The sequence below is a fragment of the Bactrocera oleae genome, chromosome 6, assembly GCF_042242935.1.
Source record: "Bactrocera oleae isolate idBacOlea1 chromosome 6, idBacOlea1, whole genome shotgun sequence".
In the NCBI taxonomy this organism is placed as follows: Eukaryota; Metazoa; Arthropoda; class Insecta; order Diptera; family Tephritidae; genus Bactrocera; species Bactrocera oleae.
Window position 1 is genome coordinate 39,825,509 of NC_091540.1, and position 20,157 is coordinate 39,845,665.

At 36.9% G+C, this 20,157-nt stretch overlaps 4 protein-coding genes across 4 annotated transcripts; 1 reads left to right on the forward strand and 3 right to left on the reverse strand.

The window, feature by feature from the left end:
• Positions 1-7,019: 7,019 nt before the first annotated feature.
• On the reverse strand, positions 7,020-7,766 carry LOC106616957 (uncharacterized). Its single transcript, XM_014233893.3, has 2 exons — positions 7,548-7,766; positions 7,020-7,466 (listed from the first exon to the last, which is right to left on the reverse strand). Exons 1-2 carry the CDS (start codon positions 7,557-7,559, stop codon positions 7,146-7,148), a joined length of 333 nt encoding a protein of 110 aa, XP_014089368.2. The 5' UTR covers positions 7,560-7,766; the 3' UTR covers positions 7,020-7,145.
• Positions 7,767-10,992: 3,226 nt separating this feature from the next.
• On the reverse strand, positions 10,993-11,555 carry LOC106616959 (cuticle protein LPCP-23). Its single transcript, XM_014233896.3, has 2 exons — positions 11,494-11,555; positions 10,993-11,434 (listed from the first exon to the last, which is right to left on the reverse strand). The coding sequence occupies exons 1-2, from the start codon at positions 11,503-11,505 to the stop codon at positions 11,138-11,140; spliced, it is 309 nt and encodes a 102-aa protein (XP_014089371.1). The 5' UTR covers positions 11,506-11,555; the 3' UTR covers positions 10,993-11,137.
• Positions 11,556-14,017: 2,462 nt separating this feature from the next.
• On the forward strand, positions 14,018-14,954 carry LOC106616953 (larval/pupal cuticle protein H1C-like). Its single transcript, XM_036365578.2, has 2 exons — positions 14,018-14,093; positions 14,181-14,954. Exons 1-2 carry the CDS (start codon positions 14,082-14,084, stop codon positions 14,823-14,825), a joined length of 657 nt encoding a protein of 218 aa, XP_036221471.2. The 5' UTR covers positions 14,018-14,081; the 3' UTR covers positions 14,826-14,954.
• A 3,712-nt stretch (positions 14,955-18,666) lies between these two features.
• LOC106616952 (uncharacterized) lies at positions 18,667-19,436 on the reverse strand. The gene is made up of 2 exons (XM_036365594.2): positions 19,328-19,436; positions 18,667-19,247 (listed from the first exon to the last, which is right to left on the reverse strand). The coding sequence occupies exons 1-2, from the start codon at positions 19,337-19,339 to the stop codon at positions 18,840-18,842; spliced, it is 420 nt and encodes a 139-aa protein (XP_036221487.2). The 5' UTR covers positions 19,340-19,436; the 3' UTR covers positions 18,667-18,839.
• Between the last annotated feature and the right edge of the window lie 721 nt (positions 19,437-20,157).

The window sequence follows — 20,157 nt, forward strand, 5'->3', positions numbered from 1 at the left end:
TCCCTTCCGATTTAAATACTTAGGCCGACCAACGAATTTTCCTCCAGGACCATAAGTCGCCAACTCTTTGAACAGTCCGAGCGTAATGTAAATTTGCATTCTAACTTGCTTTAAATATAGCTGTAGCAATCATGAAGATATGTGAGCATGCGTATTGAAATAAGACTTTCTGTTCACTTAGTAACTAAATTAAATATAATATTTTATAACGACAAACTGCATTTGCCATTTATTACAAGCGATGCTGACTGCTTTTGTGTGTGTGAGTGATTTATCTGTTGCGTACGATTTAATTCGCGATGTATGTTCGTGAACATCGTTCACGGCAGCGCATTGCTCTAGATTAATCTGCAGCTAAATATGCAAAATCGTGCAGTTATTCACGTACGTATATTGCTAAATAGTGTACACATATTTTTATTATGAATAAAACTACATTTTACCTAATGACAGTTGGCTATAGCTGTTCGATCCATGAGTTCCGCTAATTTTATAACGGGTAACAATGTAGCAAATGAAAGCTGTTAACAATTTTTAAGTGGCTGAAGAACAGTTTCATGTAAATGCCAATTGATATCGAATTATATTATATATCAAAATCTATTAAGCTTTATCTTACTTTCCCTTTCTTAGGAATCCAACTAGCAATAGTTCGAAACTGATTTTCTAGCTATAACTATTGAACTGTTTGCTGTATAAAGAAATTTCAAATTAAGTTGCAATGTAAATAATAATATTAATAGTATATCGTAATTTAATTAGTACACACGTCACATAGTTCGTAATTTTTCACAGAAAAGAAGAAAATTAAAAAGTGTGTTATACCATACAATTAAACGGAAATTGTCGCATCACTGTAATCTAAATATCAGGTGGATGCGATATGAACCGATCTTTCCGCTATTAAGAAAGAGAAACCGCACAGTAAAATGAAAAAAACCACTTCAATGATGTGTACGCTGACTCCTTCCTTCGATGGCATCTGTCAAAAATTGGTTTAATGTATATATTACAATGTAGTCGCACGTCGGTTTTTTAAGAGCCACGCTCTGGTACTTCGAAAACGGTTATCACGGAGGCTCGCTCACCAAGCTCAGCCGTGATATCAAATCACAGTATTGTTTGGCATTCTTTAAGTACATTTCGATGTAGTTTCTGGGTGTAATAGTACACACAATATTTTAAGGTACCAGTGGTTACTGATTCGATTCTATCACGAATTGTTGAAAAAATTTTCTTCTTGGTCGAATTAGACTACAAATTGCTACCCCAGCCATTATTTTCTCTGCATCCCGCTTGCTTTGCAGGCCTCCAGAAAACCTATTTTCCAAAAGGTAAAAGAAGTTGGAACGACGCTGAGCTGATTTTGAAACATAAGGCAACATCTTTTCCAAAATTGATATATGATATTTGTCTTATAGGCTAACTACTTATGTATATATCAGTACAATATATTAGTATACGCAGTGGAAAGCGCGAGTCTGTAGACATTGTATATTAGTTGGTTGAACATGGTTTAAGTTCGATGCAGCTCTGCATGTACACGAACTAGGCGTTTAGTTTATGAAATATCGATCTGAAATTTTCCTCGCGTAATTTTCTACCCAAGAGGCTTCTCTGCAGAACCGCTGATATTGGCCCACTATAGCATATAGCTGTCATTCAAACTGAGCGATTGGAATAAAGCGATTGTATGGAAAGCTTTTTCATTTGACGAGATATTTTCAAGAAATTTGGCATCGATTATTGTCTAAGGCAATGGTGCAATCTCCGATGAAATGGTTCAAATCAGATCACTATAGCATATAGCTGCCATTTGAATCAAAATTAAGACAAAAGATCTAAAAAAATATATTTTGTCCTTATTAAGTAACCTAAATTTGGCTTAAAGTTTTTTATATAAAACAACGTGGCTAAATTGAATTAACAAAATCTTTTCCGTTAGATGAAAATCGTTGGCACAAACTATTACTTAATAAGAATGTATAGCACTTATCATTGATTGAAATAAAAGTATCGCAAAGTGATGAATATCGTTCGGTGGAAATGTCAAATTGTCTTCCTTTCGAGTCTTCCTACGAATAAAGCTGTCACCGTCAAACCAACATATGATTACAAAACTAAAATACGGATCCCCTTAAGCACTCACATGTACTCTTTTATTGTTCTTTAAAAAACTAATAAAGTTTTCTTTTTATTTTGCAAACCTCAGTGAACTTATGTCAACCTCTTTTTTTTTTTTTTTTTTTTTTTTTTTTGTTTGATAGTAGGGGGACGCATGGAAAGCCGAAGTGCGGAACTTTAATCCGCTAAACCTAACCTACTCCCATCTCATATCTCTCCCACGGAACCACCGGATTAAGTATTACTTCATGGGAGAGAAAAGAACATTTAAGTCTACTCTACCGTACGGACTGACTGACTCCTAATCTGTTGTAAGTATCTCAGTTTTGTCATAATTAGAGCTGAAGCTTCGCTGACAGCTTTCCATTTATCAGAGAACTGACACATATGTGCTGTCAAGGTTTCCACGGTTAGACTACCGAGTGTAGACTTTAACTTTTCCCTAATATTCAAAAAACGGGGGCACTGAAAAAATGTTCAGAGTCTTCTATGCACTCTGTACATGTCGGACAAAACGGACTAACATCATGATGAAATTGGAATAGATACTTTCTAAAGCATCCATGCCCACTCAGTATTTGGGTTAGGTGGAAATTTAGGTCCCCGTGTCGTCTGTCTATCCACGAATGAATGTCCGGAATTAGTCTGTGGGTCCATCGTCCTTTAGATGAGGTTTGCCACCGTTGCTGCTGTTAGGCTCTTGGTTCTCTCTTCTTTTTTTACTCCTGAAGACGGCACTGAGCACTGGTACAGTCGCGCAAATTCGTCCCCCTGGATGTCAATAGGCGGCATGCTGGCTAATACTTCAACAGCATCACTTGATATCGTTCGGAAAGCACTTATTATTCGAATTGCAGAAAGCCTATGCACTGCGTTTATTTGTCTAGCATATGATTTTATGTCAGGCCCTTGTATCCATATTGGTGCTGCATATAATACCACCGAACTCATTGCGTTTGCTATTAAAAACCGCCGGCTGGAGCGCAGCCTCTATTGGCCATCATTCTCGATAGAGCATTATAGTTTTTATTCGCTTTACCGGAAGTATGCGCCAGGTGTTCTTTAAATTTTAATTTGGAGTCAAGTATTACTCCCAGATACTTCATCTGCGGCTGTGAAATAATCTCGCACTCCCCTATGGTGAGTGACAGTCTTTCTTCCACTTTCCTTGTGCTTATGAGCAAAACTTCCGTTTTCTGCTCGGCCAGCTCTAAGCTCATGGTAGCAAACCATTGGCACAGACCATTTATGCAATCGTTGCATTATGTCAACCTCTATGTATAAATATATGTATATCAATTATATTATATTATGTAACGTAATATCCGAAATCGTGTAAGTATTTTAAAGAAAGCCACGTTTAAACGTTTAAAAAACACGATTACCTGGCGTCCAAATAAAAATATCTATAAGCAAATATTTGCGTCATAAGCTGCTTAGAATAATAATATTACAAATCTTTTTGAAATATGTTTTACATAATCACATATTCGCTCACATTTGACCGACCACTGCAATAAGTATGTCTGTGGAAAAAAAAATTTTGCCAAAACATAACGCAACAACCGTGAACAAGAGCCTTTGGCAATATTTTGTCGCTGCCTCCAGCCGAACGTCATTAATCACTGAAATTTATCTCAGAATATTGGCCGTTTGGCAGTTTGAGTTTCTGGCTTGCGCTGCCGGCTTGATACTCGTATATTTAAATGTTATCTAACATCACATACACACACACACTGGTCAAGAGAATATGATACAATACGTAAGTAGAAGTTAGAAAATAAACGACAATAATGCTGAAATTATTGTAGCAGAACAAAGCGGAACTCATTTGCAACACCAACGCCACTTCGTAGCGCAACAAAGCACCTAATCAGCGCCTTGAGTTTTATTACAGTTTGACGCGGCTTATGCCATATGTATGTGGCTGTAGAATTGTCTATTGAACTGGAAAGCCAGGGGCGTAGCAAAGTACAGTCAATTAGCAACAAAAGTTAAATAAACAGAAATCATTAAAAGACACCAACGCAACTATAATGCGCAGCTGCCACAAAACAAAGGCATGAGCGGGTCTAAAACAAACTAACCAACAACAAATGTGCGCAGGTTTCGAAAATTCCATAGACCAAGTTTGTTATTTGTCTGAAATATTTTTAGAAAATTCACATATTTTCTTTGTTTGTGTTGGCGTTATACTATCTGAAGTGGCAAACATGCCCTCCACGGTGCAGCAAACAAAATTTTGAGTCGAGCTCTTCCCCCCTTTCCCATTTTTATTAAACATTTGAACAGGGCATATTATCTTTGTAACAACCAGAAGGAAAATTCAGAGAACCTATAAAATATATATATAAACAAGTGAGGAACTTAACTCTTTGGATATAAGCCAACACGTTATACTCTTGCAAGGATCAAAGCCGGAGAAATTCTCATAGGTGTTGGCTAAACTTCATATTAAACAAGTAAGGAAGGGCTAAGTTCGGATGTAATCGAAAATTTTATATTATTGCAACTTGCAATAATCAAAGACAGGGAAATTCCTTCAGGAGCTGGCAAAACTTTATGTTAAACATTGTTGTTAAAGAATTAAACATTCATTATTCGATGATATCGTGAATAAATTATAATCAAATTTGCTTCTTGATTTATATTAGCAACATGAAGTTTAGACCAATTTCATTCATATTTTCACATAATTTGTGAAAAAACTTTGTCATTTATATTCATTATAATATCACAAATTATGACCAACCTATACAGTTAAAAGACAGATGGAAGACGTAAGTCATTTTACGGGGTATATTGGCGATAAAGAAAGTTATGGGATGATTGCATTAATTTTGACATTGCTCAGGTATTCTCGAGATTATATATAAATAATTCTCACTGACCGACATATTCGCCATAAAACTTGTTAAAATAACAAAAATCAATTTAAGTATTGTAGTATATGGGAGTTGGGGGTAGTACTAACCCGATTTTATTAAGTTTTGCCAATACTACAAACATGCCACAGATTAATAAAATGCTCCCAGAGTTTCATTAAGGTACCTCACTTACCATCATCAATCATATGGAGTAAAGTCAGCCGGATGTTCAAAAATCCTGATGTTAGGTATATGGGGGCTAGGTGAAGTTTTCGCCCAATTTTATCCATTTTATACACATTGACCACAAATATACGCTCTCTAATTTTTATTGAATCTGCGATATAAAGTCACCCGGAAGTTCGAAAATCTCTGTATTAGGTATATGGTGGCTAAGAGAAACCTTCATCCTATTCAACTCATTTTTGACATATTAGGCATACTGTTATCAGAAAAGGATTTGCTCTGAATTTCAATAACATATCTCACAGGTTGATATTTTCGATAAAAATTTGGCAATAGTTACTGGATCCACATATTTGGTATCTGGGTCTTTAACAGTTGTACTCCGATTTGGACAATTTCCAGTTATAAGTAAAGACTACTTTTAGCGCCCTATTCGGACAAAGTTTTATCCCAATAGATTCATTGATGATTCATTTGCATACTAATAAGTGAAAGAATCAGTTGGAATTCTAAATTGCTTTATAAAGGAAGAAGGCGTGGTTGTAGTCCGGTTTCAACCATTTTCGCACTGAAACATAGGCATGTTAAGATAATTTTACATACCAAAATTGGCCGAAGCTGAGGTATAAGTTTTAACTTAATTGTGGGCGGTGCCACGCCTACTCTTTTATTTCGACCCCTGCTCCTATTTAGCCCTCTTGGGTGTAAAATTAAATATTTCTAGAGTATTTATTTTTGATAAATCGCGCTTTTAGTAGTTTTTAACAGAACCGTTATATGGAGAATGGGTAGGGTTATCATCTGATTTCATCCATTTTTACAGTGTAGGGGTGCTTAGGAAATTTGTCCTGAGCGGATTTGGTTATTGTAAATATCATAAGTGGTTAAAAGGATATGTGCATTAGACTTCTTAGAGGGCGGAACCACGTCTATTTTTTAAAAATGTTTAGCCCGCAGGTGCCCCTTACTATTGCGATGCCCTGTGCCAAATTACAGTTTTGTATCTTAATTTAGTGTTTAGTTATGGCACTTTATAGATTTTAGTTTAAGATTATAGAATTTAGTTTTCATCTACGAACTCGTCCTCTGTTTTTTGCCAATGAACACGTGTACTAAGATTAAGTACGATATCTCGAAGTCTTGACTTGTTTTAGGTGTTTCAAACAAACGTTAGGTGAACTAAACTACTATATTCTCTATAGCAACATGTTGCAAGAATATAATGATCAGTATGATAAGATGACATGATCCAGCCGTGTCCGTCTCTCTATCTATGGTAAGCTTTTTCTCCCCAAAGAACCGCCAATATCGGTACACTATATAATATAATATATTATATAACTGTGATACAAACTGAACGATCAAACCCAAGTCCTTGTATGGAAGCTTTTTTTATTTTTGAAGGGTATTCTAGATTTGATATTTTCTTATTTTATTTACCTTCAATGTTTGTATATTTGTTCTGAGTGTGAGGAAATTCATAATGACATTGCAAAATACTCTCTATATCAAATTGGTATAAAATGTCGAGGTCTTTACAACTAACACGTGATCAGTGGAGTAAAGGAGAAATAGAGGGATAAAAGCACTGAGCACTGATTAGCTTATTCTTTACACTGAGACGGAATCTTGACCTTAGGAGCCGTATCAACTGCAGAATACTGAGAAGAAAAATCTGTTTAGAAATTACGATTTCCTAACCGGTTACAAGAAGTTGTGCTTTTGCGATATCGGAAGCATTGAAGTATACTGCCTAAAAAGTAATATTAATATAAGATAACCAAGACTTGGAATTCAATTTTTAGAAATTTATTTACAAACATGCAATCAACTATATATATGTTACACATATCTAATTATACAAAACTTATGAAGGTGAAAACCAACAACTGGCGGGTACTGGAGCCGTAGCACTACTTACAGGCCGCCACTTTGTTTAATGAGTGGAATTAATGTAATAGCTTCACTTTACCACCAACCGACTGAATGCGATGCATGTAAAGAGGGTAATGCAATGGTCTTATATATCGGGGCAGCATGCAGCACCGGTGCTGCGTAAGTGGTCTTCACAATGGGCGCTAGAATGGGTTCCACAGCAACAGCTGAACTGTGCACAATCGATGAGCTCTGATGGGAGACAGCGGTGGGGAAGCTCTTCACGACCGCGCCTACTTTGGCCAAAACCGGCTCATGGATGACAGTGGCTGGCGCCGAATAGAGCAGGGGCGCGTGTGAGAGGTAGCCAGGACGCGCAACGGCGACGGCAAGCAGAGTAGACAACACTACCACCTGCAAGATAGTAGAATATTTGAATATAAAAGGATATAGATGGAAAAGTTGATGTAGAAAACCTGGCACTCCTGTGCTTACCAGTTTCAGCATTTTGATAATCCTTTCTCGCTTGTCTGACGATTGCGAATTGTAGTTCTGTTTTGCAGTGAATTACCGTTGTGACTGTTGATTGCTGCTGACCAACGCCTGCTCTTTTATACAACCGAAGTAATCCAACAAATTTCCACCAAAAACACAAACATTTGTATAAAATAAAGTATCAACATGCACAATAATGCAAAAGAGGAAAATCTACAGCAAAGACAAGCACGTAAAGAATAAAAAAAATATATAAACAAAATAAAATTACAATAATAAAAGCAGCATGCGCGATGCATTGGTAGCATTTTTGGCTGCGGGCACAGCGTTGCTGCAAAGTATGACCGAAAAGTGTAAAGTAGTGTATTGGGTCGGTGGGCCGGCCATTGTTTGCGTTTTTCCGCTGCTACGGTGGTTGGCCGCTGCAAATGTGTGCCATATGAAAACTAAATTATAGCAATAACAAAAACATCTGAAATAGAAGCACTCTTATTTTCATTTTCCCACTCGTGAGCTACAAGACTCGCTGACGCAGTCTGCTATTAACCGTTATACGCCCTGGCAGCATGTCTCTGCAGGTGTGTTCCATGATCTGTCGTTGTGGGCCGCAGAGTTTGTGTGTTTTATCTGCCACGTTAAGCCGTTGGCACACTGCCGCAGCAACACCGAACAAATAGTGCACAGAAACATAAATACATACAACATGACTATATGGCCACATTTCCACAACAACAACAACTAGGCGGCCATTAAAGTATGTAGTTGCGATTGCATCACGCACATGCTCGCTGTGAGCGCTTTAATGGCTTTTGCTAGTGGCATGTTTGGCTTTTTTACTTGGCCATAAACCGATTTTTAACTGCCGTGTCTGTCTCACCGACTCATATTCGTACATCAGGCTTGACCGTGAAAAATCAACGCATTCGTTTGGTTGTGTGGTTTATTTGGCCACTTGCCGCTGATGCAACTAATGCCTACAAGACAACAACAACTTGATTGGTAATTGTTGTAAGTGCCTTTATTTTTATCATTACTTTGTTGCGCTCTCTTGTTGTGCCAATCGAACTTACACTGACTTACATGGAGGTGTCTCAAGTTCATGTTCACGCACTGTGCGTGTCGCAACAACAGAACATACATGCATACAAGATATGATGTGTGTGCCACAGTCTTCAAGGTGGCAACACGAACCGGCTTTAAGCTTGTGACTTAAATGTGTGGGCATGTTCCTAAATGTTTTGTGGTTGCAAAGTGCATTTGTGATCTATTAGCCAACATGTGGTTTGTTACGAGGTTTCAATCAGTCACGACTTCCATTGTACCGTTATTTTGTGTAATATGTTGTTATATGCAAAAAGTCAGTTGGACGATGTGATATCACATGTTATGAGGTGATGTGTTCATCAAATCTCTTTGATTTTTGATTTGTATTCGCATTTATTAAGTGGGTATTATAATGTAAAAGTTAAAAAAAAATGCTTTGTTTCATACTATTATATATGTATTAAAGCCTTTCAAAAATATGTCCTTAAAATATTTGTAAAAATTTTAAATACTTTCGGAGATGTAGATACTTTATTGACGCAATATTGCATAGAGTTCTGCTTTTGTCGAAGCAAAACTAAGCACATATATAGGGTGATCCATTTCGAGGTTCAAATCAAACATCAATGTGAATATTAGGGTAAAACTTTGCACAAACAGTGGCCTTAAAATATTTAATCTAACGCCCAAATCGTACTATAACTTTTCAAGGACTCAGGCTCACATGTGCATATGGCTGATTTTTTATCGAACATATCGGTTATTCTAAGAGTTCTAGTATTGAAATTCAAAGAGAATATTTTTGTGCCCTTGTGTATAAATGGGTAAAATACCTTCCATAGCCTAAATATCTAATATACATATTTTCGAACTTCCGGTTGACTTTATACCGCATCTATCGATCAATATGTATGAAATCTTAATGAAATTCAGAAATAGTCTTTTTCTAATAACAGTGTATTTTTTTTTTCTTAAAAGATGACATCACGGTCATTCACACAGGGTCATACAGGGTCATACAGGGTATACTAAGTTTGTCACGAAGTTTGTAACACCCTGAAGGAAACGTCCGAGACCCTATAAAATATATACATAAATTATCAGCGTGATGACGTTCTCAAGAATTGGGACTGTCTTAAACCAGAGCCTGGCAGATTTTGATAAAGGATTTGGGCTTGCATACGTATAAAATTTTTCTCACTTAAGAACTAAAGCCATTAGACCACCGTAAACGTCGTGAATTTGATAATTTTGCCTTGGAACATATAATGATTGAAAAGGATAAGGATTTTTTGTGGAAAATTATCTTCTCCGATGAGGCTCACTTTCATCTGAGTGGTGCGGTAAATAAACAAAACTGTCGATTCTAGTGCGAAGAAAATCCACAAATTGTTCATGACTAACCATTATATTGACCTAAATTTATAGTTTGGTGTGGTTTTTGGTCTGGTTTAATCATCGGTCTGCAATTGGAAGACGTTGATCTTGACAACATCTGGTTACAACAAGACGGGGCTACGTACCACACAACGCGTGTTATTGCGAAACAAGTTTGGAGACTCGATAATTTCAAGAAATTGTAACATTGAATGGCCTCCTATACTATAATACTACTTCTTGTGGGGTTATTTAAAGTCATTGGTATTTAGCAATAAAACAGGCTCTCTTCAAGCTTTAGAAGTCAATATTGAACGTGCTATTCAAGACATACGACTTGATTTAGTGAAAAAGTACTCGAAAATTGGGTTCATCGAATTTGTTCCTGCGAAAGAAGTCGTGGAAGCCATTTGAATGATGTTATAGTCAGAACTTAATTATATCGATTATATTTAACATTAAATAAAAAACATTTGAATTTCCTTAACAATTAGTGTGTTTTGTTTTAAAAGAATTTTATTACTCTTATTGGAAAACCCTACATTAGACCACTCTATGTATGCGTTGATTTACAGGGAACCAAAAAAATGGAAAAATCACGTATGGAAATATTCTACGGATATTTCTGAACAACTTTGCCTAAGAGAATATGGGTCTAAAACCGGTTCCGAACCAGCGATTTTTTTGGAATTATAAAATTTTGGGATTATAAAAATTTCTTCGTCAGTTTTTGAGATATCGGAATGAAATTTAATACATCGGAATGAAATTTAATACATGTGTGCATTTTGAGATTCTATTGATCATTTGTCAGAACCGGCCAGATCGGACAACTATATCACATATCTCCCATACAACCGGTTAATCGGTTATTTTACTTTCCGGCTACCTGCCTTGAATTAAAAATCTGAGAGCTCCTAATTTTGTAGAACTGTTCTCTAACATATACTTAACAATAACAGTGAAAATTAAGAAAATCGTTCAGATCTCGCCCCAGTTATTATTGATAATTTAAGGTGCAATCTTATATTCGGAAATTTAGTTTATCTTTTTTATTTAATTAACAAAAAAATTAGGTACAAAGTTGGCAGTTTCAAAATAAACAAAAATTAATTCCCGGTCCAACAACTAATCCAAGCTTTCATCCAGTCCATCACAACGTTGACTATTTACCACGATTTCAGAACCACTGGTGCAGCGTAAGTATGCACAACTGGAGCAGTGGCTATATAGCTTGTCTTGACAACTGGTGCAACAATATCCTCAACAAGATGGGCAGAGCTGTGCACAACCGATTGACTTTGGTGGGAGACTGAAGTGGGAATGCTCTTCACCACGGTGCCCACTTTGGTCAGAACGGGTTCGTGCACGGCAACTGTGGCGATGGGTGCGGAGTACACCACTGGATGGGAAGCAATGAAGCCTGGAGCAGCAGCAGCTACGGCGAGGAGAGCAGACAACACCACCTGAGATGACAGTAAAGATATAAATTGGTTTTCAGACAGTTTTCGCAATTCCAACTTACCAACTTGAACATTTTGATATTTTTTTGGGAAGGTCTGTGTTGTGCTATGTGAGTTCACAAATTCAACTGATGAATATTTAGAATGCACTTTAGCTTTTTATACAGTTTTACGCAGCCCAAAAAATTACCCGAATTACCAAGAGAAATTAACATTTTTCGGAAATGTATTTTTGTTTTTTGTAATTGAATGCAATTTTGGTTGTTTACATTTTGAATTGAAAGTATACGGTATTGATTTTCGACAGCAGTGTTGGAAGGAATAAATTGCGTGAATATCTACCGGCGAGTTGCAAACAATAATAAAGTAATAAATTGGTGTACGAAAAGGCCAAAGAGTAACCAGAAATAACAAGCCAAACGGTAGCGACCGCGTCATTGAGACAGATAGACAGGCCATCATAAACGAATATTTCAATTAGTCTTGTGTTTTAGTTTTGACTTATTTTGCTTCAGTTAACTGATATGAATTTTTTTTATTTTTTTAGTTTTGGTTGACCTCCAACACGCATTTAAACTGCAAGTAATGTAGTAGTTAAAATACGTCGGGCTGAATGTAATGATAAGATCGCTTTTATGGAAGAAATAATACTCGTAATAACGAAAATAAGACCAAATTGCGAGTCTACTCGTAAACTAATCAAAACTGAATACGAGGAACAAAAAAAAAACAGAAAAAGGCAATATAAATGCTTGTACTTGGTTTAATAAAACTAACGGTTTGAAGTTTTATCTTTTTTTCAACAATGTAACTGTAATATTTTCTAACAATATGTTAAAAATTTCGAAATTTTTTAATGTAATTTGGCTAAAAGTGGCTCTATAAATAAAATTACGATTTTGGTGGTATAATAAAATATTTTATAATAAAGTCACTAAACTGTGCGCTCTGTGCTGTTCTTAACGGTTTAAGCAAAATCTTTCGACACATTCTTAATAATGTCAGTACCGTAGGAGTTTAAATCATACGGTATTTCCATACCCATGCTCAAATATATTATATAATATTCGTTGGGAATAATTTCGAGTATCGTCTTATTAAATGGTATCGGTTTCATAAGCGAGTTTTTTTTTATAAAACTAAACGTTAACAAATGATGAGCATACTAATGTGTTTTATACCGACCTAACCCCAGAAGGTATCTCCCCCTTTTTACGGTTTGGATAATGAAATTTAAAATGGTTTTTGAAGGGCTTGACTGTGGTTAAATTTTCACCTATTATACCTTATATATCAAAATGATCATAATAAAGAAATCATTGATTTCTCTTTGTTTACCTCAATAGCTGTCAGTGCTAGCGCTAACTTGGGAAAATCTTAAAATATATTAACGAGACGTGAAGTAAGTGTTGCGTGCTCACCGGGGAGGCTGGTGTTGTAAATGATAACTATTAGATCATTGTCAACACGAAAAACTCTGACTCTGTCGGCATGTGGTAACCTGGCCCTTGTTAAATTTCTGGAAGAATTAAAACGAGTTGATAAAAACCAAAAAAATTAATTAAAAATTTCAATGAATTCAATTTTTTTTAATGCAAAATTCAATTTTCTCGTTTTGAACTTTATTTTGACTACAGAATGGGTTGTGTTCTAAAGTGCTTTTGGAGAAAGTGTAGTTGTTGTGTACACAAATGATTTCTATCTGTAATGAAAAATCACAAATTTTCCAGCCATTGAAAATTGTGATAATTACTACTGAAACCTGCTGCGTTTGGGTAGCCCTTTGTGGAAGTTTTCAAGATTTGTGCTAGCCCTATCGCCTGGAATGACTTTACAACAATTCCAAACTAATAAAACTAGGTACTTTTGGTATATCGCAACAATACAGATTGGTGCATATGGCATACATATTTAAAAAATCGTAACCCGCAGTGAACTGCGTCAGGCCGTGTAAGGTTCAATGTGTCTGTGCATGCGCACCATCATTCATTTGCACCTATCAACGATATCAGCTGCGTTGGTCGGATGTGTGATTGATGTAAGTTCACGAGTTTTGCAACAGAGTTCAATAAAAGGGCGTTTTATAAGATTTCGGCTGCGAGGGAAACAAGAAACTATAAAGAAGTTAATGACTTTATACTTTATAAGTATTTGTGAGGGGGTGTGTATTTAAAAGACATGTATGTAAGTGAGGGTGTGTGCTTTGACACGCGCTTTATAAGTTCGACAACACCTACAGCAAAAAAAAATTACTTTAAGTATAGAAAAAAATATATAAAAACGTAGCAAAAACAACATCATGTTATAGCATATCTATAAGTTCATAATAATCTCAGTTGCTTCAAGCATACAAACGGACCGAATCGATTGAAACTTGCTCTGGTTTGAAGGCCGTAAGTAAGAGCAAGCACAATTAGATTTTAAGAGTGCTTTTTAATTAATGAATTCTTTTTCAATATCAATTATTGAAAAAAATGAAACTAATCCCCAAACAAGTACCTAGATGAATATGAATACGTGTATGTAAATATATTTCTCAAAGCTCGGATTTCGTATAAAAAGGCGACGCGTTGACATTTTTGGCAACAGTTATCGTAACAACTTTCTCACAGTCAATACAGACCTACAAGAAACAAACCCAAAAATCAATATGTTCAAGTTGGTGAGTTATTCGCAAGAAAAAATAAATTAAAACTTTAATTGAAATTGAAATAATTTATACAAAACCTTTATCCTTCTTCTTTTGCAGGTGGTATTGTCTGCTCTCCTCGCCGTAGCTGCTGCTGCTCCTCATGTCGTCGAATCACCCGTGGTCTACTCTGCGCCCGCTGCCGTGGCCGTTCAGGAGCCCGTACTCGCCAAAGTGGGCTCTGTGGTGAAGAGCGTACCAACCGCTGTCTCTCACCAGAGCTCCACCATTGTGCACAGTTCGGCGGTCGCTGTTGAGGATGTCGTGGCTCCAGCTGTCAAGACTACCTATTCCGCACCCGTTGTTGCTGCCGCTCCAGTTGTAAAGACTGTAGCTGCTGCTCCAGTTGTGCACCAAACTTATGCTGCTGCTGCTCCAGTTGTACATCAAACTTATGCTGCTGCTGCTCCAGTTGTACACCAAACTTATGCTGCTGCTGCTCCAGTTGCACACCAGACTTATGCCGCCGCTGCCCCAGTTCTACACAAAACTTATGCCGCTGCTGCTCCAGTTGCACACCAGACTTATGCCGCCGCTGCCCCAGTTCTACACCAAACTTATGCCGCTGCTGCTCCAGTTGTACACCAAACTTATGCCGCTGCTGCACCAGTTGCCCACTCCGCTCCTTTGGTGCACACCAGCTATGGCGCTGCTGTGGTTGCCGCTTCTTCTCCACTCACCTACACCGCTCACGGTTTGTGGTAAAGAAATAGACGACGCATAGATAACGGATTGAATTATGGACCTGAGTTGGACGGTTAAATTGAGAATTTTGTGATTGTTTAATTAAGTAAATAAAATTTTGAGAATAAAAGAAACTGCTATTCTATTTAAGTGCTTCTTTGAAAGAAGGGACCACATAGGAACTTATACATATGTATATTAGCGGTAATTGTTTGCGTATTTATTAAATTTGCCTGTATATTTTTGATTGGGTTCAGTGCAGAGCCGGTATGAGCAATCCGCAACTACTTAAACTTCAGGGTAACTGTTAATTGAGTTGAGAAGCTGCTACCAAAGTACTTACTACAAACAATAATCATCTTCATAATGAATCATTACTAACGAGGAAAGTTGTCTGGCATTCAACTCACCTCCTTCATATAGTGACATATGAAACATTTATTATTTATATAATAAAAATTCGTCTTAAAGATAAATACATTTTTGTAGTAAAGGGTGTCTTTTTTTAATAATAAATTTCGACTGAGAGTAATTTAATAAAGTCAGAGGTTTTGCTGAGGTTTAATAACATGAAAAGTCCCTGGGGAGCAAATATGGAGAATGCGGTGGATCCGTAAGCAGTTCAGTGCTTAGGCCGTATCCATTGATTTTTATGACCAATATGTTCAATAAGTTCCTTTGTTGTCTTTAGAGGGGCAGTTAGTTCGACAAACTCATTTTACGGCCATGTATATTAATTTTTTGGGTTTTTTTTTATTAATGAAGATAAACACTCGAAAGTGTTTATTTCAGGTTGTTTTTTAGTAACAAAACTTTCGCAAAAATTACAGTTTAGTCTACTAACAAGTTGTCTATACTTCTATACTATTATATATACATTAGTCATTCGTATGAGAATGTTTTTATATCTCAAGAAAATGGTTGAATACACTAAAGTTATTTATTGAGGTATCACAAGAAAGTGTTTTGTCATACATATCCTGTAATATAGTCGCAGGCATCATCTGTAAATCATGTTCTAATTAGAGGTGATTAAGTGAGTCACCCTATGCTTGTGTTATGATTTCACTATAAAAAAATAGTTAATAGTAAAAGTAAAATAGTTTTTTTGTCTCAACGGTTGTTTGTAGCACCCAAAAAATTGAACAGTAGGTTTGGAACCGTAAATTTTTAGTGAAAATGCATATCTAGCACGTATTCGACAAGTTTTAAATCAACTTTAGTGGATTACAATTACCTTTTCATCTTTACATAATATTAACTTTTGATTTGGTGGGATATTGGACTATAATCACTCCTACTTCTTCTAAAACATAATTTTAAATTCCTTTCCACTATTTTACTTCACAATATATATATGAAAATATCAGAATACGACTTTGCAGAAAAAGTCCATTCGAAGAGTGGCACCTCTCATCTAAAATAGTCGAAATATGACCATAACTTTATATTTGGTTAATCTTTATGATATCTTAATAAAAATCAGAGATCATCTTTTCCTGATAACTTGCATATTGGCCGATATATCCCGTATATAGTAAACCGTAAGTTTGAAAATCTTTGTATTGGGTATATGGCGGCAAAGAGAAGAAGTATTCATTCGATTTAACCCTTTTTTGACAGGCAGGTATACCGTAACCAGAGAAGGATTCGATTTCTCCGATCCGATTTTCAAAAACACATCTCCCAGATTGATCGATATTTTCGATAAAAAGTTCGCAACAGGTACTGGGGTCCCCATATTTGGTATCTGGAGGCTTGAACAGTTGTAGTCCGATTTAGATGGTGGCTTACTTTTAGCGTACTATTCGGGCAAAGTTGTATCCCGATAGGTTCATTGATTCTTCACTTGTGTACTGGAAAGTAAAAGAATCAGATAAAATTCAAAACTGTTTTAGAGGAGAAACATAGGCATGTCAAGATAGTATTACAATTACCAAAATTGGTCTAGGCTGAGGTGTGGGATTTCACTTAAATGTGGGCGGTGCCCAGCGCACCGTTTTATTTTGACCCCAGCTCCTATATACTCCTCTGGTGAGATCTCGCGTGTAAAATGAAATGTCTCTGCCGCATTTATTTATTGATTTATCGTGTTTTTATTGGTTTTTAAGAGAGCCGTTATATCTGGAGTGGGCGATTTCCTTATATGTTCATAAAACTTTTTAGAGGGCGGGCCACATTTTTTTTGTCATTGCTACTGCAATCTTTTGTTACAAATTACAGTTTTATGTCTTAATTTAGTGCTTAGTTATGGTACTTTATAAATTGTGTTTCATTGTGTTTTGTGGGTGTGATTGCATTATTGCCTCAAATAACAATCCATGTCAAATTTCGTGATGCCTCGTCAAATGAAAAAGTTTTCCACACAACTACTTGATTCCGATTGGTCAGTTTTTATGGCAGCTAAATGCAATACCGGTCCGAAATCGGCCATTCCGACAAATGAGAAGCTTCTTAGTGAGAAAAAGACAGGTGCAAAATTTAAGGTCGATAGTTTAAACTGAGGGAATAGTTTGCATATATACAGACGGACGGGAAGACAGACGGACATTGCTGAATCAACTCAGCTCATCATGCTGATCATTTATATATATATATTATAGGGTCTCCGACGTTTCCTTCTGGGATTCTTAATGTACCCTGTTTAGGCTTTAAAAATACAGAAAATTCAAATTGAATGGGGAATGTTTATCATCATTCGAAAGAACATTCTTTGGAATTTATATTTAACGATTATCTCTTTCAAATGTTGGCCGCGGCTACGTCTTAGATGGTTCATCCGTTGAATCCAATTTTCGACTACCCGTTCGAGCATTTCGACTGGTGACTGGCGAGTGACACGCGTTGGAGCGTGTTTTGCTCCAAGGCATCGACATGAATCGAAGCGGGATTGCCCGCATAGACTTTAGACTTTACATATGTCCACAGGAAAAAGTCTTACGGTGTGATATCACCTGATCGTGGTGGCCAATCGACCGGCCCAAAACGTGAAACTATCTGCTCACAGAAGTGTTCTCTCAATAAATCCATTGATTGATGCGATATGTGGGAAGTTCTTGTTGAAACCAAATGTCGCCGAGATCACGAGCTTCAATGTCATTCACCAAATAGTTGATTATCTTGGCGCGATAACGGTCGCCATTGGCGGTTACGCTCTCACCGGCATCATTTTTTAAGATATATGGACTGAAGATTTCACCGGCACATAAAACACACCAAACCGCTGTTTTTTCTGGATGAAATGGCAGCTCTTGAATCTCTTCTGGTTGCTCTTTGTCTCAAATGTGGCAATTTTTTTTGTTCAAAGGGTAAGGAGCTAGGCTCGAAAACGTCAGATCTTTTTTTAACTTTTAAAATAGAGCGAAGCAAGGTCGCTTGGAAAAGTCGAGTGGCTTCGGTTCTTGCACAAGTTGTTTTTGTACGCTTTAATTTAAGATCTCGACGTAAAGTGCGCCAAGTCGTTCCATACGTCAGTCCGAGTTGCTGCGAACGGCGCCGAATCGACTCTCCACGGTCTTCGTGTACACTCTCAGCTACAGCCGCTCTATTTTCTTCACTGTGTGCGCGTCACGGTCTTTTCGAACGAACATTATCCAATAATGAATGCGAGGTCTCAAGATGAGTGATGAGCGAAGCGCGCGAAACACATTCTTTTGAGAACGTGAATTTTCATAAAAAAGTTGAACAATTTGTAAACTGTGTTCAGGCGTAAGTCTTTCCACAATTAAATGTCAAACAATACTGAATACAAATACTCTCAAATTTAGATTTTTAAACTTAAATGCAAAAAACGGATGTTTCAGATAGCTAAGTTCTCGAGGAGCTAGTAAAAATATTAGGTATATTGACGAAATAAAATAAATTTTAATACATTCCAATTTTGTTTATTCGTTTATAATTTAAACAGTTCGCTAATAAATATGTGTTTTGAAAGAAATTTCTAATAATAAGAAAATAAAAATTAAGGCGAAATCAAAAATGATAATTTTGCTAAGAAACAGGCAGTCCAACTAAATCGTCGTAATCTCAATTCGTTTACCATAAGCCATTAATGAGAGAGGATGCGGCATGCAAATTAGTCAGAGGTGCAGACAAGTGAGCAACTGGAGCGTGCTGCAACAATGGAGCTGCGACAACATGTTGCACGGCTGTTGATTGTAACAAAGGAGCAGCAGCAACAGTTTGTACCACTGCTGGAGCGGACACTACGCTAGTCCTCACAGCAGGTGCAACAATATCCTGAACAGCGACCGCTGAGCTGTGCACAATGGTGGAGCTCTGGTGGGAGACAGCAGTGGGGATGCTCTTCACCACAGAGCCCACTTTGGTGAGCACAGGCTCTTGCACGGCCACGCTGACGGCAGGTGCCAATTGCACCACTGGGTGGGATTCGATGAGACTGGGGCGAGCAGCAGCTACGGCCAGGAGAGCAGACAATACCACCTGTCAAATAGGAAATATAAATGTTGAGATATTGCTTTAGCGTGTGTGTGTGTTTCAGTGTACATGACTGAACAACTTACCAACTTGAACATTTTTAAAACTTTTTGTTTTTTATTTGAAGGTCTGTATTGATTGAGTGCGTTAAAGAACTGATACCGTTCTTAAAATCGAATGTAGTATTTATATCGTTACGCGCCCACGTAACGCTAATGTAAACCTGCGCCTGCGTTGACAGCCGATAAACGCAGCATTGATTGCAACTCAGTCCATAGGCTGCGCTGCCAATGGTGACAGTCTTGTCATGTGTTCAATGAGCTGCAGAGAATGCGTGCTTGCAGTTATGCATATGAGTGCACATGTAGTTATAACGGCTTAATATAATACAATGCAGGCGTCTGTGTATTCGACTAACATGTGCGTGTTCTCCAGAGTAATTAGAGCCGAGTTCTGAACCAGTTTAGGTGGTGTTAATGAGACAATTTTGCTTTCGACTTATTACCATTGAGGAAATATGATTTCAAACATTTATGTACGCACATATGTACATACAAATGTTCGCTGCATTAACGTCAGCCAAAAGCACATAAACAAATATACAAACTCCGGTGCGACTTGTATTGTACCATTTTCAGCTTGGCTTAAATAAATGGGTTCGACTTACTGGAAATTCCAAAGTTGATACTTAGTAGCAATCAAATTGTTTGTGAAACAATTAAATATGATTTATGCGGGCATTTACTTTATCAAAATTATTATCGATTTCAATTCAATGCCATATTTGCATATACTTAATCCCTGAATGGTTTGGACGAGCACTGTTATATTTAGTACGTTAGCGCAAGAGTAAATATATCTAGAATTTTCCACAATTATTGACAAAATTTTAAGTTCGAGATATTGCTGGATATAT